We start from the raw sequence: 25370 nt of genomic DNA, 5'->3' as shown, positions 1-25370 counted from the left end.
TGGTTTCAAAAGATGTACATAGGTAAGCTAGTTGAGTATTTGCGACCAATGTATGTGAACCTTGCATATTAAGCAACACCAAAAACCTTTTTTGTAAGAGGCATGTTTCAGGGCCAAGGCTTCTCTTCAGCTCATACACTTGGAGAGATGAGTACACTTGACTTCCCTATCTTTTCACGTTGATTCATGATTAGAGTATAAGATTTTTGTGTATTTTCATAAGGAAAACTCTTAAGCTTTTGGAAAGTTTAAGGAATGGCTAGTATTGTTTGAAACTGAGAGAGGAACCATAATAAAGTAGTGCAAGATAGACTAAGGAGGAGTCATTTTTGATTAATGATTAGAATATAAGATTTTTATGTATTTTCATAAGGAAAAGTTGGAAAGTTTAAGGAATGGCTAGCATTGTTTGAAATTGAGAGAGGAACCATAATAAAGTAGTACAAGATAGACCAAGGAGGAGAAGTTATGTCTGATGAGTTCTTAGGTTTTTTCAAGGATAAAGGCATAAAGCGCCAGCTCACTACCACTCACAATCCGGAATAAATTGGTGTTATAGATGCTATTATCGAGATGGCAAGGAGTATGCTTAAGGGTAGGGAGTAATCCTAAGAATCATTGTCAAGGTATTATTGGGATTGGGACCATAAAGAAATATTGATTCCGGTTTTTCAAGTAGGGGTACAACCCGAGACAGAAATATTAACTCAGTAGCATGTAGATCTCCATCCCATTACTATCATTGTCTAAGGATCACATCACATGCTATGGAATGCCCACCAATGGAGAACGGTAGCCTTGACAGAGTTCCCCTCCCCCCCACCCCCGCCCCGTTCGGGCATGAAACCCCCTTTCGAGAGGATGTATCCGAGCTAGAGGCTACACCACCTATGGTATCAGGGTTTGAACCTACGACCTTTTGGGTAGGGTGGGTCGTGAGTGATGAGCTGAGCCACGCGAGTAAGTGCGTGTTGACCTTGATAAAGGTTTTAGACTAGGAGCCTTTACACGATGGCAATGAGTCTATGAGATTCTCAATGTGCCCATGCCGTCTGTGCTTGGATAGTCACGGAAGTGACAACAAGCACGAAAGTCGTCTCGTTCACACTCACGAACACGTGATTTGCAGGACAGCGAGTATAACAAACAGGCTTAGTGGAGGAGGCAGTGCCATGCAAGGCTTTTTCAGTGGACATCTACAAGAAAATTATATGAGTGAGCCTAGCCATTCTTTCTGTTGAGGCCTCAAAGCTCCCTCACATACACATATTTCATCATCACCCATCAAAAATTAGATCGGCATGATCTGTCTTGGGAGACATGCGTGACTGACACACACAGAGAGAGAGAGAGAGAGAGAGAGAGAGAGACAGAGAGAGAGAGAGTAGAGCTGTTCTTTTGCAGAGATATGATGGTGGGACTGGGACCTTTACTTGTGTTAGTGCTGCTCTTATGGGTAGCGCTTTGTGAGGGTGGAGTAACAAGTCCCTACAGGCGCAAGCTAGCAGCAACCATGGACATGCCCTTGGACAGTGATGTTTTTAAAGTGCCTGACGGCTACAATGCTCCTCAACAGGCAAGAAGTTGGGTCCTTTTTTCCCAGTATTTTCATAAACTTCTCTCTTCTTACCACGTGACACTTTGGATCCTCCTCAGGTAGTTTTCTGTGTCAAGCATGTTAAAGCTAGTTAGGTTCTTTTTTTGGGGTGTGTGTGTGTGCAGGAAAGAAATTTCTATTAAGTATGAATAGACCATACAAAGTCACGGCTAGAAGCTGGAACAAAAATTCCTCATCCCAAAAATGTATGGTGATCTCAACCAATCTGGGGCACAAAGGTGCCAAGAGAGTCATGTGGGGGTTGATGAGAAAAAGATCCTTTGATCCCACTCCCTCATGAGCTACCATGCATGTGGGGCAAGAAGGGTTTGCACCAAAAATAGCCCTTCAATGATTAATGGGCAGGCCACCATGTAAGAATAACCAAAAGAAGTGGGACATTGGCTCCTCCTTAACGAGTGCCAAAGTCTGAAGGTGTTTCACTAGGCACGTGCCATGTGCTCTATGAACCTGTGGCCTAGATGCATGTGACCTCCCTGAATGATGCAATGTCTCACCACGAGACAACTCAATGGTCAAAGTTTTTCGGCTTGCATGCCGACCACTTTCACCATGAAAGACCACTCTCACCATGATTCAATACATGCTTTTTTCAAAACCATTTAAGGATGTTTGTTTTCATTCACTTGGGATGTTTTGCCAACTACGGTTCCATGGGTACTTAGGGAAAAACTGCACCATTTGTTGTACCATCTGCAACATTTGCTCCATCTGAACTATGGAGGCACCAGCTTCCAAGCAACCACCAGCTTCCAAGCAACCAAATACCTCTATCAAATGGACCACGCAACCGACATTGGCAATACCAAAGCCACTCCACCTCGGAGGCATCACATTAGAGAGCACTCCAGTTGCAGTGAACCAAACGTCCAAAGCTAACCAAACCAAAACAACCGACAATTCCAACTCCGAGAGGTACTTTAGACAATAGAGATGCTGAAGCTGCCTGAAATGCCAAGTGCTTCAAAGTACATGGTGTCTCTAGCAAAGGGCTTTGATAATAAGGTGTGGGACACCATCATTAACGGTGTTGAAGTGGATGTTCAAGGTACAAACAACTTGTGGACTTTCAAATGAAGAATTTAGATAGGACCGACACTATGGCTTTTTGAATTGGGCCAAACCTTGCAAAGAAGCTATTTGAATAACTCCATTTCTTTTGAGTTTGAAGGAAGAAACAATCGAGCTTCAAGGCAAACATGATGTATCTAGCTCACCTCTTATATGCTCAATGGGCCTAGATGTCACACGCGCATGACCAAGCATGGCAGCACATGGACATTTCTAGCTGCAATGTGGATCGGGGCAGTCGAAGCGAATCTCTCTCTCTCTCCCGGCATACTAAAGTGGAGACGGGACTCTCTCTCTCTCTCTCTCTCTCTCTCTCTCTCTCTCTCTCTCTCACCCGGGGTGTGGAAGTGAACCCGACGCTTTCTCTCACCCGGGTACTGAAGCGATCTCGGCCAGCTTTCAGTTCTCTCTCTCTCTCTCTTACGGGACCAGCACACGTAGAAGGGAAGGCGATTACTTGTTTCGAACAGTGTACACATGTACCCCAATCTGTATTTCAGTCTCTACCAGTCGTACAGCATAAATCAGCCACGAATCTGAGGAACCTATCCTAAACAGTTAACCGCCCTTGTATGGGACAGCCTATACCTCTAGCTAGTTGGTTGAATTGTCCAGCTCCACATGGAAATGGCAGTGGTTCCTTCATACAGTAAGAAAAAAAACCAAGTTTTCTCCTCTCTTGTCTAGTAAGAATTCAGTGCAAGTTAATTCTCTCTACTCTGTTTTGCAGAGTTTCTTTTGCAAATGTTTCTTCTTTCTCTCTCTGGAATTTTTTGAGGTCCTATTTCCCTGTGCTTGCACTGACTATGCTCTCAATTTTGAGAGCCAGTGAGGGTCAGTGGGCTTGGGAATCCGGAAACAAGGCTTCCATTTGGAGTACCAGGTTTTCCTCCCTCCACGGCGAATCACCCGGCCATGTGCTAGTACGGGTGTGCCAGTTGGTGCACAGTCCCGAAAGACCAGTGTAGTGCGGGTGCCTACCCCAGTGAAGGTGGGAGACTGCCTGTGACACGGTCTTCCTCAACAAATCGTTTCTTCACCGATGACATCTATAGTATTTGATTCATTTGTATTCACTCCATGTATGGAGAAATGTGGCTCCTAAGACCGTGAAACTTGTAATCAACAAATACTCCAAGAAATACAATTTGTATTGAGGGGGGGGTCTGTCCTTTCCGGCCCCAGTGGTGGTGTCAAGTGGTGTATTGTCATTTTCAGAATTGTGGATGCTTATGTTGTTCATAATTGTCAAGGTTAAGTGATCTAAGTTTGTGTATTTGTTTTTCGATTGTGGTTGGTTTCCCGTGGAGAGCAGTTCCATTGGTATCGGAGCCCTGTTATCTCTCTTTTTCAAGAGGGGACACAGTGTTTTGAAATCGGAAGCAATCACATAGACACTTGACTCAATGGACAGCCAAGGCAATCCTTTGGAAGTGCCAAATTCAAGGGGTCAATACTTATTCCAGATTCGCATGGGTTTACCCCATAAAGGCAAAATCTGTGTTTTCAGCATGGCTGAAAATGAAACAAGATGTAAAGTGCATACACTTTGTTCAGATAGAGAGGGGGGTTTATATGTCTAACACCTTCAAGGCATACTTGTCACAAAAGACATAAAGCGTCAATGTACAGTGCCATATACACCGCAACAAAACAAAAAATGTTGCAGAGAGGGAGAATAGATCCCTCATGGATCCAATACTACAAGAATCAGTCTCGGTTCTGAAAACTCCAAACCAAACTAGTGCTTGAGAAAGTCTACATAGGCTCCCTCAGAAGCCATCATAATAGTGGACACAATTTTAGCCAGGGTCTTTGCTTCCTAGAATAACCTCAACTCTCTCTTATCACATACTGAAGATCTCAACTACTATTGCTTGGACATGACTGAGTTGTGCAATTACTTTGGTGCATTAATTAACTGAAGACAGGAGAGGTGAGAGAAATATATAGACACAGCATTGGGTCCCAATACGCATTGAAGGGGCCCCACCTTTCAGTGTAATTGCTTTATTAAGAAATTGAAATAAGTAAGATGTAAAGCTTAATCCTTGACCTGAAGATATCTCCTTCCTTGCTTAGCTGTGCTCTAGCTGGTGTATCCAGACTGAACAAAAGACGAGAACTTGCTGATCCATCAGTTCTTTGCTAGAACAAGAATGCCTACTAAGCAGGACTCTGGAATACCGTGTCTTACAAGGGCTACAGCAAAATGCTTGTCTGTGCTCGTCTACCTTGAAAAAGAGTGCAAATTGTTTTAAATTGATGTCATGCTGGAAGCTCCCTTGTGATGCTCTGATGTCATCTAGGAATCTAGATAACTGAAGAAGGGAGAGGAAGGGCCTATTTATAAGGCTACTTGATCTGCTGCCAGACCTTCCCGGCCACCACCTAACCCTTGCCCAGACCTTCAAACTTGTTTAGAGCTGTCCGCGGTGAGCTGCTTGGCTGGGGCGTCGTGGCCTGCTGACTGCATATTTTACAAGTCCAATGCTCGGCATTTTGCCTAATAAAGCTGCCAAGACCTCTGTACAAGTCGGTTTACGAAACCCCATGAGGTTTGCAACGTAAAACTAGTTGGACTTACCCTAGCCTACCCTGATGGTAAGTGGTGACCTGTCCCTGGATTAGGGCTCACAAAATGCTCAATTCACATCATGACCCAAAACTTGCACTTACTAGTACTGTCTTGTTGCCACACAACCCAACTGTGGGGTGCATCTGCCATCGCCTCTTGCTTAACTTGTTGACACGACCGGCAATGCGTTCAATTACTCCATCAACAAGACCAGGTACTCCTGTGAAAAATGCTCCCCATCAAAACAAATGCATCCCTCACATACATGTTTGGGGAGCCGATTGCATGGCAGGAGTAGCGGTAGTCACCATACATGCATCATGCATCTTCTTCTCATACCTGTCAAGATGATATAGCCCATGGTACAAAGTCCCATAGGTGACTAACTGTGCATTTGTCATCCTTAAAACTGACAGCAAGTACTCTTCTAGCAAAAGAGGAAATAGATAAGAGATTTTTCTTTATCCCTGGAACATGCAGCACATCAGGAAGGCATAGGTCTGATCCATCCATTGTTGTCAGCACAATCTCACCAACTCCCTTCACGGGATAAGAAGAGTTACATGCATCTTCTTCTCATACTTGTCAAGATGATATAGCCCATGGTACGAAGTCCTAGAAGTGACTATCACATAGTCCTTGTCATGGTCTCTAACTGTGCATTTGTCATCCTTAGAACTAACAGCAAGTCCTCTTCGAGCAAAAGAGGAAACATATAAAAGATTTTTCTTTATCTTTGAGGAAGACATAGCTCTGACCCATCCACTGCTGTGAGCACAATCTCACCAACTCCCTTCACGGGATAAGAAGAGTTATTAGCACATGTGACTCTTTTTCCCTATGGGGTAACCCCTAGCTTGGTAAACAAATCCCTCCTTGAGGTGATATGTAAAGCTTTTATAGCTTTATTAACATGATTAAGACTTAATTAATGAACATAAGACAAATACTGCAGGAAAGACTGAGTTGTTTGCATTGAGACAGAGGCCTTTCTTAAATAGAGGCCGAAAGGGTACAAGTGAAGAGACACATCCCTGGGAAGGGGTGTGGCTCTTGAATCAATGGTTATGTCCTTTTTGGACTTAGGGGTGTGCCTTTTAATGAATAGACATGTCCTTTGATAGTGACCCATGTGTAAGGGTGTGACCCTTCACAGGTGTCCTTTCAGTTAATAAGGGATTAAGGAGTAATTAAGGAGAGATTAAGAGAGTTAGTCACAATCGTGACATTCCCTTCCACTAAAATAAGACTCCGGCTAAGAAGAGATGGTTGTCTTTGGAAGAATTCCCGAAGAAGTTTTGGATATTCCTGTAAGTCTTCATCACTTTGCCAAGTAGAGTCGGAATCATCAAGATCTCTCCATTTAACCAAAAATTCTGTAGTGAGCTTATGTCGTGTTTCTTTCTGTCTGACATCAAGAATTGTCTCTAGAATTAAGAGTATGTGTTCATCTTCGATTTTTGGAACATAATCCAAAATATCTAAAACTGGAAAATCATCATCCACAAACTTCTTGAGCCAAGAAATATGAAAAGTTGGATGAATTCTACCCCAAGAAGGTGGTAACTCCAACTTATAACTGAGAGATGAGTTCTTCTTAATAATACGAAAGGGTCCATAATATCTTGGGTGAAGCTTTGGGAAGACTGATTTTACTGTCTTGTATCGATGAAGGGGCAATATATAATAATACCAAGTCTTCTACTTGAAATTCAATGTGACGACGACGCTGTGCGTTGATATTGCTCTTGGACGCTGACCATCTTATTCTTAATCTGTAATAAAATATCTTGCATTTCTTGACTGAGTTGGTCTGCTAAAGCCACTTTATGTTGAAGAACAAAGTTGGTAGGAACAAGGGGAGTATGGCCATAAGCTGCTTGAAAAGGTGTCATTTTAATAGCTGAATGATAAGAATTATTATAAGCAAATTCCACCAAAGGTAAATATTCTTCCCATGAAGCTAATCGAGACTGAACATAATGACGCAGCATTTCTTCCAGAATTTGATTAACTCGTTCCGTTTGTCCATCTGTCTGTGGATGATAAGCAAAGCTAAAGAGTAAATTTGTACCAAGAGACTTGAATATCGAAGTCCAAAAATGTCCTGTAAACTTTGGATCTCGATCAGAAACTATAGATTTTGGCAATCCATGAAGTTTGAAGATATACTGTATGAATAGTACTGCAATATCTGAAGCCTGGGTTGCTTTCTTGCACGGAATGAAATGTGCCATTTTAGAAAATCTGTCAACCACCACAAGAATCTGTGTATTGCCTTTAGAATAACGTGGCAATGAAGTGATAAAATCCAAACTAATACTTTCCCAGCGTTCATTGGGAATTGGAGGTGGTTGAAGAAGACCAGCTGGAACTTGTCTGCTAGCTTTCATACATTGGCATGAGAGACATGCTGTAACAAACTTAATAACATCTTGCTTCATTTGAGCCAATAATATGTAGCTGTCAAAAGACGATATGTCTTGTTGATGCTTGGGTGTGCAGCATAAGTAACCTCGTGATGTTCTTTCACCAATACTCTTCGAACATGAGTATCATGAGGTACACAAATACGATCCTAATAATCCGCTCGAATTTTTTCCACGTTGTAACCGATTTTCCGGCGTGCTGTCGTCGTTGCCACCACAATAAAGCTGTGTCTTTGAGGAGGGATACTGCAAAAATCACCTTTTTGGAATCAGAAAGGGTCATGGTTTCAAAGTATAACCACAGTTTGTAGAGCCATTGGTCTAAGATGCGCTTATTGCGCTGACCACCATAAGAGTCAGAGGGTTTAATTTCCAATTTCTTTGTTTTACAGGCTTGTAAAAGACGATAAAGAGTTTTAAGGTCGTCGCCTTCTACCTCGGAAGGAATGACGTCTGCGTCTGCTGGTACTGTTGTTGGTACACGGAACTCGTGTAGGAGTGGCGATCTGTGTGGAGCTGCTGGATCTGCGAAGCCAAGGATGCCATAGACTCCTGGAGTTGCTGCTGGAACTGCTGCTGAAGTTGCTGCAAAGCTGGCTGCCATTCCAGAGGGGCTGGTATGTCAACAGGTTCTGCCATGAGAGAAGATGTTGATGTAGAGGCTTCAGGGTGACGAGGCTCTGGGGGTTTTTGCTGTTGATGACGCCGCTGGGCTCTAGTAAGAACCATCGATTGGAGGGTGCGGCATCTGGAAATCCCAAGAGGAGAGGCTACGTACTGGTGAAGCGGCTATAGACGATCCAGTATAGTAAGGGCGATCCTCTGGGACTGGGCTCGCACGAGAGTCTGCTACTGGAGAAGAAGGTACAGGGGTAGGGGCAGCTACTGGTGTCAAGGGTGTATACTCTGGTGCAGAGGGGCGCACCGTGAATGAAGATGGATAAACGTCCTTAGAATTATGTGGAGCAGAGGCCATGATAACAGAATAATGAAGGACCATGAATCGGGCTGAGCGAACAGATGCTTGTCGAAAACAGCACGCCAGGCTGGTGTGCTTTAAAAAAAAAAAAAAAAAGCGTTGGTTGTTGGCCGTGGGTTCGCCCCCGCTGGTCGCTGCTGTGGGCGTCTTCCTTCATTTTTTCTTTCTCTCTCATGCATTGCGTTGGTCCACCACCCTTCGTGTCCCTTTTTTTTTTTTTTTTTGGTGCTGGGCGCCGTAACCGGCTGGCCGACGTTTTCTCTTTTTATTTTTTTGTGTGCTGATCGGCCTTGGCGCCGTAGGCTGCTGGCCTTTTTTTTAAAAAAAAAATGTTATTAGGTTAACAGGTGTTTCTTAAAAGAAAAGGACCGGCTGTTGGGATGCGCGGCCACGGTATTATGGCCGGGTGCTGGTCTGAAGCGCATGAGGGTGGCGATTCAAAGGGACACGCCCTTAGGTGAAAGGGGTGCGACGCATCACAAGGGCACGAGGCTTGTCAAGTGGTGCGACTCTTCAAAAAAAGGTACGACCCAAAGTAAAGGCAATCTTCATGCAAGCGAGGGCTGCAAGGTCGTGAGGGGAGATGGTTGGCTGCAGGAGGGTACAATTGCCATAAGGGCTTCTTGCTTGCTTGACATGATTAAGACTTAATTAATGAACATAAAACAAATACTGCAGGAAAGACTGGGTTGTTTGCATTGAGACAGAGGCCTTTCTTAAATAGAGGCCGAAAGGGTACAAGTGAAGAGACACATCCCTAGGAAGGGGTGTGGCTCTTGAATCAATGGTTATGTCCTTTTTGGACTTAGGGTGTGTCTATTAATGAATAGACATGTCCTTTGATAGTGACCCATGTGTAAGGGTGTGACCCTTCACAGGTGTCCTTTCAGTTAATAAGAGATTAAGGAGTAATTAAGGAGAGATTAAGAGAGTTAGTCACAATCGTGACATGATATGCCTAGAGGCACCACTATCAAAGTACCATACAACCTCTGATGTCTCATTAACACTGAGAGGCATGTCCTCCTTGGAGGCATCATAGCTGCAAACAAGAAAGGCCCAATCCACTTGCACAAAGTTTGCTGATGCATCATCCTTACTTGCATTAGAAGCCGAGGAGTCTGCAATAGACATATCAGACTCTTTCTTCTTCTCTTTAGCAATCCTTTTTCTACATTGGCTTCTTGCAATAGTGAGACTTGCCGTTGTTCTTGGGCTTGCCTGCATCATCGTTGTCTTTGTTTGATAGCTGTCCGGAATCAGCCCTAGGGTGATAGCCACCTGATTTGCCCTTGCTCTTGCCCTTGCTATTTGCCACAAAAGCTTGGTCTTGGCACGCCTACCAACATACATATTTTTCTTAGTTTCCACTTCTTGCAAAAGAAGCACCACCAATTCCTGGATTGTGAGTGGGTTAGGGCTTCCCCTCATGGATAGGTTGAGCGACGTGTGGAAAGCCAAGTATGTCTCGGGCAAAGGGTTCAAAGCGGTCGGCATAAGTTGGCTGTCTGGAATCACTTCATCAATATTCAGGAGCTGTGCTCTTCAAGATCGTGGATCTTTGTGAAGTGATCCAACATAAGGGTCCCCCTCTTTCACGTGTAACCCGTCAAGTTCCCTTTCTAGGTATGCAACGCTGGCTTCATTTATGGCATGATGCATGGCTTCCAAAGTGTCCCATGCATGCTTTGACGTCCTCCATGACCAAATTTGAGGTATTATCAACCTCTTGAGTGACAATGCACCTCACATCCACTCCTCACTAGTACTAATTATTCCTTGGGACATAGTGACCCTCCATGGGAGCTCACACATGAAAAGAAAGGCCCAACACCTAGAATGATTCCAACCGGGCATGAAGGAATCAAAAAGCCCTTAGCTCATTACATATTTTATAGGTGTACAAGGCTATCCCATAGCCCACTAGGCTGCCAATGTTCCATGGATTACAACAAATGACATAAATCCATGTGGACTCAAATATACAAATATCATCTTATGCTATGACCACTCAAAGTGATTAAGGTGTGAAAATACAAATATCAAACGGCCCTAAGTCGATATGCCATGTGCACATGAGAATGCACCATAGAGATGTGGCGATGGAGCACCAATGAAGCGCACCAAGATATGTCGATGAAGAGCATCAATGAATGGGTCATGCCGATGTAGTCCACACCATGGAAATCAAAGAAATCTCAAGGGAGTCTCGTAACAAGCGATTAACGCATAGCCCTGGGGTCTCCTCAAATGTTAATGTCAACAAGAGGTGGTTTGCTGTTCTGAAGAGGGGAACTTGTTTACCGTAGTTCCAGGCAGCCAAACATAATTCTAGAAACGAAGTTCTCCTTGAGAATACGCATGTTCTGGCCAGTCATCATTTAGGGAAGATTCAGCCCATTCATTGTACTTGTTACCGTTGCAGAAATATAAGCAAATACACCGGCAATGGTGCGGGCCCTTAAGTGGGTTGTTGGGATGGATTACTGTGTACTGTGCACTCTCCCTAGTCTCTTGTCTCTCCCTCTTCCATTCTCTCTTCCAAATCAGCAAGTTAACGCACTCCTTAATTATCATTAAAAGCTTCTCCCATGCTCATGTAACAATCAAACTCAGCCAAAATATACTTTTGATGTCCTACTGCACTTCTGCTTCACCTGTGAAGCTTTTTTGCATATAACTGAAATCCCATATAGAAGAGTCATAGTCTCAGATGCAACATACCATTGTCACTTGTGAGGCTTAATCTATAGAGGGATAAGGTCAATGAATGATTAATGAGGAAGAGATGCACTAAGCTAGGTCAGATGCATGCTTGTGATGGGGGCAGTATCAGTACATAGAGGCTGTTTACAGCCTAGAATCATCGTTGGGCATGTATCAGTCTATCAGATGCCTTTGGGGTCAACTAATTCGTTGGGCTTCCTATAGTTGACTGACAGGCCAGCGAGGCAAGAAGAAAGGGCCCCCCGTAGGGGTTTTAAGGGAGAGGGCGGTGGGTGGGGGGGGACTTGTTCATTCAGCCCTCAGAGCAGCAAGAAGCAGCAGCCAAAGGAGTTCTAGAACCAGCCATGACCAAAGCCAACAGGGAGGACCATTAGAGCCTTTCATTTCAGCAGAGGCTCCTGTACGTTTGGGGAGAAAATGAGAGGTTTTGCTGCACTCCCTGGTGATATTTTGAGAGAGCAGTGAGGTTACTGTTTTATCAAATTACAACCATTAGACCTTGCACACTGTCAAGGGGTTTGTCACGACCAAACCGTCTCCAAGATCCCCTAAACATCATACACAAGCATCATTAGTCCAAATTAGGTTTCATAGGCTCAAGCTTACCACCCAACCGTAGATCCAATACATCGGATCACCCCCGAGCATAGTGGTCAAGGCTCTTGTCCATGCAGACTTACACCAGTCGGCCCTTGTGTCCTATACCACCAGGACCTGCCCTAAGGGGCCATCGGTAGACTCTCTGCAAAACCACAATGGCGACGCTTTGCAAGTTTATTCTTGTATGCCTTTCACTCATTTATTTAATGTCTAGAGCAAATTGTGTTGTAGGTTCACATAACACAAGGAGACCTTGATGGAAGGGCAGTCATTATATCATGGATTACACCTTCGGAACCTGGATCCAAGCTGGTGCAATATGGTCTTGAGAAGGGAGGCTATGCTTCCAAGGCAAAAGGGACAGTTTCACAGTACACGTTTTACAACTACACATCAGGGTTTGTACACCATTGTACAATCAAAAACCTCGAGGTATGTATAAAACACATCTTATGACTATAACTATGACTATGACTATAACTATACTATATATAAATATAAATACAAATTTAAGTACAATATAATTATAATTATAAATAAATGAATAAATACAAATGTATGTATGTAACCTCCTAGTTTTAATAATTCATACTAGCAAATTTTCTTTTTAAATTGTCAACTTATTATTTTACTTTATGCAGCATAATACCAAATATTATTACAAACTCGGGGAAGGAGATTCAGCTCGAGAGTTTTGGTTTTGGACTCCCCCCAGTATTGATCCTGATACTGCTTACAGTTTTGGGATTATTGGTATGTAGTTTGCTTTTCTTTTTTTAATAAGTGCTCCTTTGCTCAAGTAGACTTTTGTGCAAAGGAGCTCAAGTAAACTCTTGAGTATGGAGTCAACAATGAACACACACACACACACACACACACATAGGCACATGTGTGCATGCGTATGCATGAACATGCATAGCAGGCGCGCATGCACACGCTTGTGCGCATGCGTGCACACACACACAATGTTACATGCATTGAGGAAGAGTGACTAGGTTAATTCTAATTAAAATGCTGATTAAGTGCTAGTTAATACTAATAACATGACTTAATTACTTAACTACAAATATATGAGACATGAAAAAATGACCTAATCTACTGTATATTGGATGAATGAATATATACAATTGCAAATTGTTGATCTATAAGAAATCCAGCTGCATCCTATCATGTGTTAATGCTACACATGCATAGACGAAAAGTTATTTTCTGTCCCAATACTTGTGCGCGGCTCAGATCTGCACACGTGGGCTGCCTTCTTCTTGATCTAATTCTTGCCTCCGCTGCTTTTGGCTTGGACTTTGTAGATCTGGCATCGGATGTTTGAGTTATGACCATAAAGCACCTTCTTATAGGTTCCTAGGGCTGGTAATAGGCCGGTCGGCTATCACTTTTCAGATCCAAAACTAATGGCATTAAAGTCATTAAGCTTGTTCATACTATGCCCAGTAAATGTCCCACCTATGAAGGGGTGCATGTCTTGGGCACTTTTGGGTGTCTATTTGACTGTCAAATCTGCTCCAATTCAATTCTTCCACTAAATCTGCCTTTAAATCTGCTAATGCTGAGAATCATGTCCATGTGGCACTCACAACTGTCACACATTTTTCTTTTTGGTGAAACCACTGTCAAATCTATTTATACTCCAGAACCTCAAAGCGAGAGACTCTCATCAAAGTACGTCTAAAAACAGTGGACAAACACTTCATAGTCTTGCCGATTAATCTGTTGCAACTCAAAACTGTCATGCAATGACTAACGCAATGATCGACAGAAGTATACATACTTGTCGATCCGAGGTGGTGCAAAACACCTCATAATTACGATCCAACCATATTGTCCATATAGCCCAATATCTCGCCCATGCAAAGAAAAGAGCATATTCCTGCAGTTTGGAAGGATATCTTCCAAAGATCCAAAATATTTTCCAAATTTCACCCCAAGGAATCTGATTCGCATATCCGAAAATAGACGATTCAGAAAATCTAATGTGTCAGTGCATGCCCATAGCAAATGATAAATACTCTCCATGTAATGATGGCACCGCAAACAATTTGGAGCCGCAATTTTCCGCTTTGCCAAATACTCTCCTACTAGGAGCGTTCTTGTGATGCATCTCCATAGAAAAACCTTTTATTTTAAATACAATTTTCTTTGCCATATCTTTCCCAAGTTACCTTTCCACCAGCCTAAGGACTTGTTCATATGCCACACCCGATCCGCATGTCCCTTTATCCATGGATGTGGAAGTAGTAATCTATATGCCATTGTTAGTCCACAAAGAGGAAACTCTGTAATATAACCTGGGCAACAAGTCTCCATACAAGGCGGTAAAGGGCTCCCAATCGCCACCGTCATTGTGCTTATGGAAACGATAATGGTCTGTCTTCGGTCGATATGACATTTCTCATTGTGCAAATTCCTTTTTGTGCTAAAAATAAGCTTTTCTTGGCTTAGCCATTAGCCAATGGCGTATCAAATGCTCTGTATGCACATTTTCAGCTACCAGTGTATTTCCAGGAGGCAGTGGCCTATGTGCCCAATGAAAGAGTATACAGAGCGGAAGCAAAAGAGCACTAGAGTGTGCTGAATAGAGAGTGCAAGAGAGAGAGAGATATGGAGCAACTATGCTGAATATACTGAAGCAATACAGTCCCACGCAAGAGACACAAGCAGTCTCATAAGTGAGGGAGCAACAGATATACAAGGCAAGATACTAGACTGAGAGGCCAGCCCACAATCTAGTGCTGGCTGACTGGAGACACTGAAGCTGGCCGACTGGGAAAAAACCCATACAGGCTGGGAAAAATCCCAGAAAAATATATAAAATAAGGGTGGCCAGCCCACAATCAAGGGCCATGCAAAAGGGACCAAAAGGACACCAAAAATGGGGAGAAACTGGGGATGAAAGTGCCAACACCCTCTCTCAGCACCAAATGCTGAACAAACTCCGAGAAGCCAAAGAAGTCGTCCTCTGTCAAAGACAAAAGAATGCAGCAAAACAACAGGTACTAGGAAAGCTCCACAAGCAATCTCCACAGCAACTCAGCTACAAAAACAACAGAACAAGCTGCCAGGTACACTGCTCCTCTAGAAGAAAACAACCATGTAGGTTGCGTCGTGCTGCTCCAAATATCGGTGCCAAAACCAAATGTAAACATAGTGCCACAGAAATCCCTAGAAGCTTGTAGCTCCAAGAAGATAATACCCTCAAAAGAAATAGTCCATCTGCTCCAACTCTGTACCAAGAGTAGGCAATAGCATCCTCCTCGAAGGTCGGCATCGCCAAATGTAAGAACTCAACCGCCCCCTCTGAAAACTAATGTCGGGACTCCATAGGCCCAACCAAATCCAAATCCCAATCCTTCAAGCCTTGGAAGTACCACTGTGAATCCTCACACAGTGTAAGGGAAAGAGGAACATTCACCACTGTCTTCCTCAAAAACATTACCAGATATATTATCCTAGCAAGGAGAAGTATGCACAAAAACTGAAGGCAAGGCAACAGGAGAAACAAACTCCTCAGATGCAATGAGCAAAACTGGCCCAATATCCTTCGTTGCAGGAACATCTCCAAAAGAAGTATCCACAAGATCACTGGCTGCATAGCACCCAGAAGTAGAAACCATCTGTCGATCACTGGCATCACCATACAGGTCACAAAGCAACTGCCACACATAGAAGGTAGAAGCATCATCAGGAGCATAGATGAAGTGTTGAAGAACCGAATCCTGACAATTCAAGAGGAGAAAGCCATAGATCTGTCCGTCAGTCTTCCTCCACCGACACACATCCTCCGCAGAAGCAAGGTCTGGCAAGCACCGATTCTTGTACGAGAGAAACTCCATCAAACCATACTCCCTGAGAATAGAAGTAACTTGCAACTTCCATGACTGAAAGTTACCACCATCCAGCTTGTCTGCCTCATCTAGGAAATAACAAGAGAGTGGTACGGGAGCCAAATCTAAAGTTGTCATCATTGATCCAATCAATAGGACCAACCCTCATAAGATAAAACTGTCCAAATCAGAAAACGCTGATATAGGGCCCTTCCTCCCACCAAAATGCAGCCCTAAGAGGCTGGACAGCACTTGAAAATCCTCTTGTAGCCAAAAAAAAAAAAAAAAAAAAACGCAGAAGCTTCTGTCGATTGTACCTCCAACCTTGAGGTCACCAGAAGAGGGAAGCAAAAAATGCAGATTTGATATAGAGAGAAAAGGCAGCCACACAGGGCCTGGGAATATGCTGTAAGAGGGTGCAAGAGGGAAAGGCATCAACAAGGACATTAGCTTGGGCTCTCCTCAAGAAAACGCACAATCTCTAAAGTCGGTGTCCTCCACATGTACCAAGAGTGCCACCAAAGCCTGCAACACCAAAGACCCCCTCTGCAAAGGAGCAAGCCCACTGGAGAGGAAAACGCAGCACAGAAGGCTGCTGTCCTGAAGAAAACAGGCCGTCTATGTCCCAAACTCCACGTGGAAAAGAAAACGCTAGTCAACAAGTACCTAATGGCTGAGTTGATGAAGCCAATTTGAAGGCGAAGCGACTAGCAGGTTCAGTCCACGCAACATTAAAGGGCTGCAGATCTGTGAGAAAACGCAGAGGAGAAGGTGCTGAAAACAGGGCTGAATCTGGGGCAGCAAGGAGGTTGCTAAACCGGGAGCGATGATACCATGAAAGAGTGCACAGAGCGGAAGCAAAGGGGGCACTAGAATGTGCTGAACAGAGAGTGCAAGAGAGAGAGAGATATGGAGCAAACTATGCTGAATATACTGAAGCAAAACAGTCCCAAGCAAGAGACACTACAAGTCTCATAAGTGAGGGAGCAAATATGTACAAGACTGAATGAACAATGAGAGGCGAGAACCCACTATTTGTAGTAGAGGTAAGCTGGCCGACTGGAGCTGCAAATATGGCCGACTGGAGCTACTGGACAGGCTGACTGGAAAATGCCAAAAAGGCTGGGAAAAATCCCAGAAAAATACATAAAAAGGGGTGGCCAGCCTACAAGCAAGGGCCATGCAAAAGGGACCAAATGGACACCATAAATGTGTAGAAACTAGGGATGAATGTGCTAACAGATTTGATATAGAGAGGAAAGACAGCCACACAGGGCCTGGGAATATGCTGTAAGAGGGTGCAAGAGGGAAAGGCATCAACTAGGACTGTAGCTTGGGCTCTCCTCAAGAAAAAAAAACGCACAATCTCAGAAGAAGAAGTGTCCACCACAGGTACCAAGGCTGCCACCAAAGCCCGAACCACCACGATACCCCCTCTGCAAAAGGGAATGTCCACCGGAGAGGAAAACACAGCCAAAGAGGGGTTGCTGTCTTGAAAAAAACAGGCCGCCTAGATCCAAACTCCAAGTAGAAGAGAAACGCTAATGAGAAAGTTACCTTCTGGCTGCAAGCGATGAAGCCAAACTGAAGGGAAAAAAATCAGCAGAAGCTGTCCAAAAAACGCAGCAAGAAGAGGGCTGCAAATCTGAGAAAAAACGCAGACGTTAAGGGGCTGTAAATAGGACTGAATCTGGGGCAGCAGAGGGAATCGCTGAACCGGGAGCGATGATACCATGAAAGAGTGCACAGAGCGGAAGCAAAAGAGCACTAGAGTGTGCTGAATAGAGAGTGCAAGAGAGAGAGAGAGATATGGAGCAACTATGCTGAATATACTGAAGCAGTACAGTCCCAAGCAAGAGACACAAGCAGTCTCATAAGTGAGGGAGCAAAAGATATACAAGGCAAGATACTAGACTGAGAGGCCAGCCCACCTATTTATAATTGGGGAGTGTTGGCCGTCTGGAGACACTGAAGCTAGCCGACTGGGAAAAAACCATATAGGCTGGGAAAAATCCCAGAAAAATATATAAAATAAGGGTGGCCAGCCCACAATCAAGGGCCATGCAAAAGGGACCAAAAGGACACCAGAAATGGGCAGAAACTGGGGATGAATGTGCAAACACCCAATGCATATGTATGAGCACAGATTTCCAGTCTTTCCGCAATTTGGAAGAATAGAGACAGCCTTGGATTTTTCCTTGTACCTGACCTACCAAGATATCCCAGTAGGAGAGATTCCAATGCCCACAAGAATCAACCTTGTAACGCGCACACATTGCAGCCAGCATCTGTGGCCATGCATGTCCTTGTTCCACAAAAGTTATTATCATGGTACTTTTTCGAGCCAAAACATAGTATGCACATTCAAGATGTTCAGTCCACCATGCATTTTAGGGTTGCATACATGCTTTATTTTCAATAGCTTGAAAGCTTTCTTGTCAATGCTTGTTTTCCATAACAGTTTCATTGCTGATGACATGAATGTATTAAGCGATTTTTTGTCCCAAATTAGCAATGGCAAGAAGAACTGTATGAAAGCCATTATGATGGATTGTACTATTTGCACCTTGATATGCAAAGACTATGTAGACAAGTTCCACTAATCAACCTTTTGTTTGACTTTTGTTTGCACCCATGCAATTGCTTCTTTGAAAGATATGTTCCAACCCAAAGGATATTCCAAATGCCTAGTGATTTGGTGTGGGGGTAGTATATCTCTTGGCCAGAGTATACTAGGCCAATCCGCTTGTTTTAGAGATAGCAACCTCGACTTTCTAAAGTTGATTTTCAGCCCCGCTACTGTCCCAAACAATTGGAGAACATCCATAATCATTGTCAAATCCCTTGGAGTATCTGTTGGGAAGAAAAAAGAGTCATCTGCATATGCCTGTGCAACCATTGATGACCCATCTGGCTATATCAGTCAATGTAATTCTCCTTCCCGAGTAAGAATATCCATAAACATCAATAGAGGATGAGTGGCAATTGCATACAACATGGAGCTCAGTGGGCAGCCCTGCCTAACCGATCTTTCCAAAGTCCAAGGCGACGATAATCCTTTTCCAATGATACATCTAGCTGTGCTGCATGCATACAGCCAGTAGATGACTTCTGTCATTTGCGGACCAAACCCCAGATGTTTCATGGTGGCAGCAATAAAATCCCTGTGCATTGTATCAAATGCTTTGGCAATGTCTACTTGCACTCCTAACCAATATATTTGGCATACTCCATTCCCACAAACATTACATATATTGTCTGTTATTTGTCGTCTAGGAATGAATCCATATTGGGTAGGATACAACCCTTTGTTAAGCACATTGACTAGTCTATTGGAGATCATCTTTGTCACCAATTTGTATAGCACTGGCATTAAAGTGATAGGCCTCCAATCAGCCAAATTCAAGCATACATCCTTTTTTGGAGCCAATCTCACAAGGTCCTCTTGCTAGGAAGCAGACATCACTCCTTGTAACCATGCAACATTTATCATTGCCAATAGAATGTCTTCCAATTCCTCTTGAAAATGTTGAAAGAATTCCACAACCAATCCATCCCATCCCAGTGACTTCCACTTACCGAGTTTAGTAAGAGCGTTTTGCAATTCCATGTTCGTGAAAGGGGATTCCATCTGTGCAGCTTCTTGTTGATTTAGAGTTGGTGTCATATTTATAAGCATCTTGGCTTTTGTTTTCAACTCTTATTGCGAGAAGTGTCTTGGTGTAGCAAAGATAGATTGGAAATGTGCCATGCATTCCCTTTCGAGTTCATTTACATCATTGGTCCATTGACCATCAGGCTTGTGCACACGATGTGTGCACTTAACTTGTCTCTTAGCATGCAAGGTTTTGAAAAATTGTTTTGATGAGCAGCCTTTATCTAGACAAGGCTTTTGCCTTGCTCGTATTTGCCATTTTTCCAATTTCTTCTTGATTATTGCAATCTATCATATATCATGCATTTACTAGTTTTTCTTCCTTCTCTTGATTCAATTGCCTTGTTTGTGCAACCTCATGCACTGCCTGCACATCCACTTTGCATCGGTTTATGCACTCTCTTTGGTACCCCATATACCATCTGCCATATTCTATAATGATAGATTGCATCCTTCTTGCAAAGTTTCTCCATTCCAAGTCTAGGTCATAGTAGGTATCTTCTCTAAGTAATGCATTGATTCTATACACCTTTTCTCGATACGCATCATGTGATAGGTAGGAGCTGTTGACTATGCATAGTCGTTTACATGGTAGCCTTGCATTGTCCATAGCTATTTCGAAATGCATCCTCACCTATAATGGATAATGATCCGATAATTGTGATACATAATCCACCCATACCTTTGCAGGCCTTGGATCCGCATTGTGCACATATAACATATAGCATCTGTCAAGCTTCGCTTGATACTTTGATCTAGCATTATGCTGAAATGTGAATCCTGTTTTGTCCGAACAATTCACATTCCATATATCCATTGCTACAATGTCTGTAATAAATATTTGCTAGGCACAATTCTCTAGGAAGTAGTGCTTAGTAAATTTGATGGAAAAATTCCGGGATGCCCTTATGCATCTTCCCTTCTTTGTGATTGGAAATTAGCCTTGTCTTCTATTTAGTGGCATGGTAGAAGACTGTAACGACAGGCTACAGCAGGTACATGCGGACGTCAACTATAGTAGGTACAGATTACAGAAGGTACAGCTGGAGCACACACACCCCCTGACAATTGTCACACACTTTTTTTGGTAGTACTTTATATTACTGTGTGGGAAACCTGAGGTGAAAACCCACCGTGAAGTACAAAGAGAAAAAAACTACAACTGTAAGCTCCGGACGGGGAGGTCAGGAGTCCAAAGTATAGTGTAAAGGGAAAAAGTTACAAGTCACCTGGAGGTGACTGGAGGATAACATCATCCAGAGCAATCCCTAAATTGGTTAACAGAGTATGCAATGGAATAGTTACACCATCAGGAAAATGTAAGAGCTTTTTACCCTTGTGATTCTTCTTGACATATGCTGGGATGTGGAACTTCTCAATCAGAGGGTCAAAAGCTTCCCTTATAGGAGGAGGCATATCCTCCAATGAAAATGTACTGCTGTCCACTGAGAGGCTGTCTCCATCAATACTCTTGTGGACGGTCACCGCCGGAACATGAGAAACGGGGGCAATATCACCGGGTAAGGTAGCCCCAGCCGAAGAGCTAGGTGCCATGGGGACCTCAGGAACTGCCGCAGGGGGCTGCGACTCAGTAACAACTGGCTCCATAGAAGAGTCCTGGGGAACCAAGGCAGTCTGCTGAACTGAAGGGGGCTCCTGCAAAGCAACCATATCAATATGCATAACTGTGGGCAGCTGCTGCGGGGCCTCCGACACCGTGTCCACCTGCAGAGAAAGAGCCTGGAAAGGGTTCGATAGGGGCTCTGATGCCTGAGCGTTCACCTGAGAAGACACCCGCCGCCACTCCTTTTTGTGCTTGGACAATGAGGGCCGACCTTGGGGAGGAGGGACGGGATGTTATACCGGAAGGGGAACTGTGGGGTTTTGCTTTAAAGATGAGGAAGCAGTAGGGCAGTGTCGAGCAAAATGACCCAACTGGCGGCATTTGTAACACGCATTCGGGAATGAGGAAAAATGTAAATGAATGCGATAAGGATGTGCCATACCTAAGTCCACGTCCAGGGGGGAAGGAATGGGCTGCTCCATATCCCACAGCACACACACCTGGACATCTCTGCTGGCGACCAAAAAGTCCCGCTTCGGGATACGAAGAACACGGCCCAGAAGGGCGGCAATGGAGGGAACATGCGGGAGGAGAGGCACCAGCAGTGCCTTCAGGGTTACCCAGACTGGACAATAATCAAGAAGGTTCTTTGCAGGGTCAAACAGAGGATCCCACAGCATGGCATATGTGAAATGTCCTGCGCCATGAACACCTGCCATGCTAACCAGCTGATAAACCGTGTCGATTGATGTGCAGTGGGCATAATAGAAGCCCTTGCCCAAAAAGACAAAGGAAGAAATTCTGTTGCTGCCCACAGCTGTCGACCATGCTCGTAGCATAGAGTCAGACATGACTCGCCCCATGAAGTAAAGGCATACGCCCAATTGCTGTGCCTGCTGAATGCTGATGAGAAGAGGCTCGGGGGAGAGAACCCGACACAGCGAGGCCCCAACATATGAAGACTCGAGCACCAAGTCAGCACAAAGGCGGCGAAGAAGGTCCTTCTGTAAGGATGAGGAAGGGAAGTCAAAAGACGCTTGCTTCGCTGTCTTGCCCAAAGGAGGAACAGGGGACTGTGATACGCTCCGCTTCTTCCTTTCGTAACATCGAAGAGGTGCAGCCCGGGCAGGGAGAGGAGGAGCCGATGTCGAGAAGAATTTGGCCGGAGATTCTGTTGCAGCCAAAAAGGGTGCACTCGATGAAGACGGAGCTGCGAAAGGTGGAGCCAAGTCCATCGGTGCAGACCTAGCACACACACACACACACATGCATGAAGAGATAGGATGATTGTTTTGGAAGCTGTGCTTTGACATTTGAAAAGCTGGGTTTTGAATCCTTGCTGCAGAAACTTGGTTCAAAAAACTCTATATGCAACATAACCTTCAATTAAATGGTTTTTGCAGGGGATCTGGGTCAGACATATGATTCCAACAAAACATTCCAGCATTATGTGCAAGGAAAGGGGCAGACGCTTCTATATGTAGGTGATCTATCCTATGCTGATAGATATCCTTATCATGATAATAGACGATGGGACACGTGGGGCCGATTTGTGGAGCCCAGCACTGCTTACCAACCTTGGATTTGGACAGCAGGAAACCATGAGATTGATTTTGTCCCAGAGCTGGTGAGTTAGCATACGTAAAAGGGAGGATATGCACGTCTTCTTCTTGCCATTTTGTAGCACCAGGATGTAATAACTGAATAGTGATGTATGCTTGAGATTTGTGCAGGGGGAAACAGAGCCATTCAAACCTTACTTGAATCGTTACCATGTCCCCTATCGTGCCTCTAACAGTACATCGCCCCTGTGGTACTCTGTGAGGAGAGCTTCGGCCCACATTATTGTTCTTTCATCTTTTTCAGCATATGGTGTGCCTTAATTCTCTTCTTCTTTGATCCCAAAGAGTAGATTAATCATGGATTAGTTTCATATAAACGGCCTGACACTTACCTTCTGCAGGTAAATACACTCCACAGTATAGATGGTTGCAGCAAGAGCTAGCTACTGTGGATCGAACGAAGACTCCATGGCTGATCATTCTGCTGCATTCACCATGGTACAACAGCAATGAACATCATTACATGGAAGGCGAAACCATGCGAGTACAGTTTGAAACATGGTTGACAAATGCCAAGGTTGACATTGTCTTTGCTGGCCATGTACATGCATATGAAAGGACGGTAAGTGTTAGTATCCTTGGTGTGCATTTGGGCTCTCCATTTAAACCTTGCCCATTTTTTGAAAGGTAGTTTTTTTAAATCGGTTTTGTTTGTGGTGATGAAAGCAATAAATAAATAAAAAGGTTAAGAACAAGCATATACTTATTTTTCAAGCATTCTTTTTCATTATCATCTAAAATAACTTTGAGATATATTTGGAGAGAGAGAGAGAGAGAGAGAGAGAGAGAGAGAGAGAGAGAAGGTTATATTAATGTATGGAAGAACCCAAGGGTCTATAAGACCATAAGTAATACAATGGAACCATGGATATATTGGGCCATGGAAGAACAAAAAAGGAATTGAAAAATGGAAAAAACACCCGTCTATACGTGGAGATAGCAGATGATTATTCTATGCTCCCTCCAGAACCAATCTCAGGGCAGAGAGAGAGAGAGAGAGAGAGAGAGAGAGTAATATTAACGTCTGGGGAAGGCCAAAATGACCTATGAGACCAAATACACAACTGAAAGACCATGTCAGTCTTGAGCTACATGAATTTTCCAAAAAGAAGAACATACATGAAAACATCCTACTAATGTACTAGTAGACCTGCAATGTCAAGCATAAGTACAATCATCTTCACCAAAGATCATGTAGTATTGGTTTTGTTTTTTGGGGTTTGGGCTCAGGTTTTTGATTGGGTCTATGGAAATCCTCGAAGAGTGCTCTACCTTCATGATATAGTGCCCACTTCCCTTCTTTCCGAGCTGCTCTGACCTTGGCTAATTTTGTTTTCTTCTGGATCCCGCGGCCAACAAGCCGTGCTGTATATGCAAAGAAGGGGGCATTCAGAGTCTCCTCCTGATCTGCAGTATCATGCCAAGTCCACTCTCCAGGGTCCCATTGCAGCCGCGTGAGAGGTTGGCTCTCCCAAATCCATAGCCGCCATAGTCTCTCCTTGGCTACCTTGGCTGGTGCTGGATCTATGTGCCATTCTTGTGCCCGAAAACCAATCATCCTCATCCTCTGCAAGGTGCAGCCTCTAAAATCCTCCAAGGGGTGCTCTAATCTCTCTGGTTTGCCATGGGATCCAATAGAAAAAGTGAGCAAACCGTTGTCCTCATTTGCTCCATGGACCGTCACAAGGATATCGTGTCTGGTAAACACACCTATCCATATCCGGGGGGGGGGGGGGGGGGGGGGGGGGGGGGGGGGGGTTGGGAATAAGAGTCAGCCACTCCCGAGGAATAGCCGAGTCAATGTCGATGTTGAGCCGGATGCCTTTCGGGCCTCTCTTGCTCCTCTTGAGGTAACTGCCTATGTGCAATCCAATCTCTGAGAGACCTGGCTGGTCCCATGCTCAAGGCGCCCCAAGATATATGCGGTCGGGTCCCTAGCATGTGGCCACTGGGTAAACGGATCAGGGGGTTCCAAACCAAAGGCTGCCGAAGCTGCTCCTCTGAGGCCACTGGAACAATCTGTCGGAGGGTTGCTGTCTGAGGGTTGGCGTGAGATGATCCCAAGCACGAAGTAGACTGGCTGCAAATCTGTCCTCAAAGGCAGGACTAAAATCACGGGCTCGCATCTTTGTGAAGATCCATCTAGTAGTCTGTGGCCACGGGCCTCCAAGGCTCGGAGTGCGGGCTGAAATGGAGGCCAAGAGGAAATCCTTCCAAGGCTCACCACCGGGTAGGAGTCCTCTAACAATCAACTTGCCCAACAAGGGACGGCTCTGTATAGCGGGATCGATGAGGCCAAGCCCCCCTCTGCTACGCGGTTGAATGATCATCTTCTTCTCTTCTCTATATCCATATAACTAAAAGGTAAGAGTCCATACATAAAGAGAAAGTACTCTCCTACAATAACATACAAAATGGTCAGTCCACAGTGTGAACTTGACTATATGAGTTGGCGTTATAACTATGCCATAACTCTAGTACTCCAAGGTGGTTGTCACATAGCCTGTCATCCATTGGCGGCATATCAACCATAAACGCACCAACCATGCCAGTGGCATAAGTGTGGAAGTTATCACCTAGGCGGGTCATCAATGTTTGCCGTAGCACTAGTTGAGCTCGATTTCTCAACATTGCAAGCCTCATGACCCCTTGCTTGCTATCTACTTTCTAACCTTTGCTACTATTTTT

At 44.2% G+C, this 25370-nt stretch overlaps 1 protein-coding gene across 1 annotated transcript in view; it reads left to right on the top strand.

The window, feature by feature from the left end:
* The first annotated feature begins 1017 nt into the window (after positions 1–1017).
* Positions 1018–25370, top strand: part of LOC147607565 (purple acid phosphatase 2-like) — a 29428-nt gene continuing 5075 nt past the window's right edge. Inside the window, exons 1-6 of the mRNA XM_086790541.1 lie at positions 1018–1576; positions 12234–12434; positions 12644–12755; positions 22464–22687; positions 22794–22932; positions 23024–23244. Of these exons, the coding sequence (XP_086646667.1) occupies positions 1409–1576; positions 12234–12434; positions 12644–12755; positions 22464–22687; positions 22794–22932; positions 23024–23244 (1065 nt within the window). The 5' untranslated portion in view covers positions 1018–1408. The remainder of the gene's footprint in view (positions 1577–12233; positions 12435–12643; positions 12756–22463; positions 22688–22793; positions 22933–23023; positions 23245–25370) is intronic.

This window comes from Cibotium barometz, chromosome 55 (assembly GCF_041138505.1).
Source record: "Cibotium barometz isolate CiBa-2024 chromosome 55, ASM4113850v1, whole genome shotgun sequence".
NCBI classification, from domain to species: domain Eukaryota; kingdom Viridiplantae; phylum Streptophyta; class Polypodiopsida; order Cyatheales; family Cibotiaceae; genus Cibotium; species Cibotium barometz.
The sequence above is the reverse complement of the archived record's forward strand: the minus strand, read 5'-3'. Positions and strand labels throughout refer to the sequence as shown.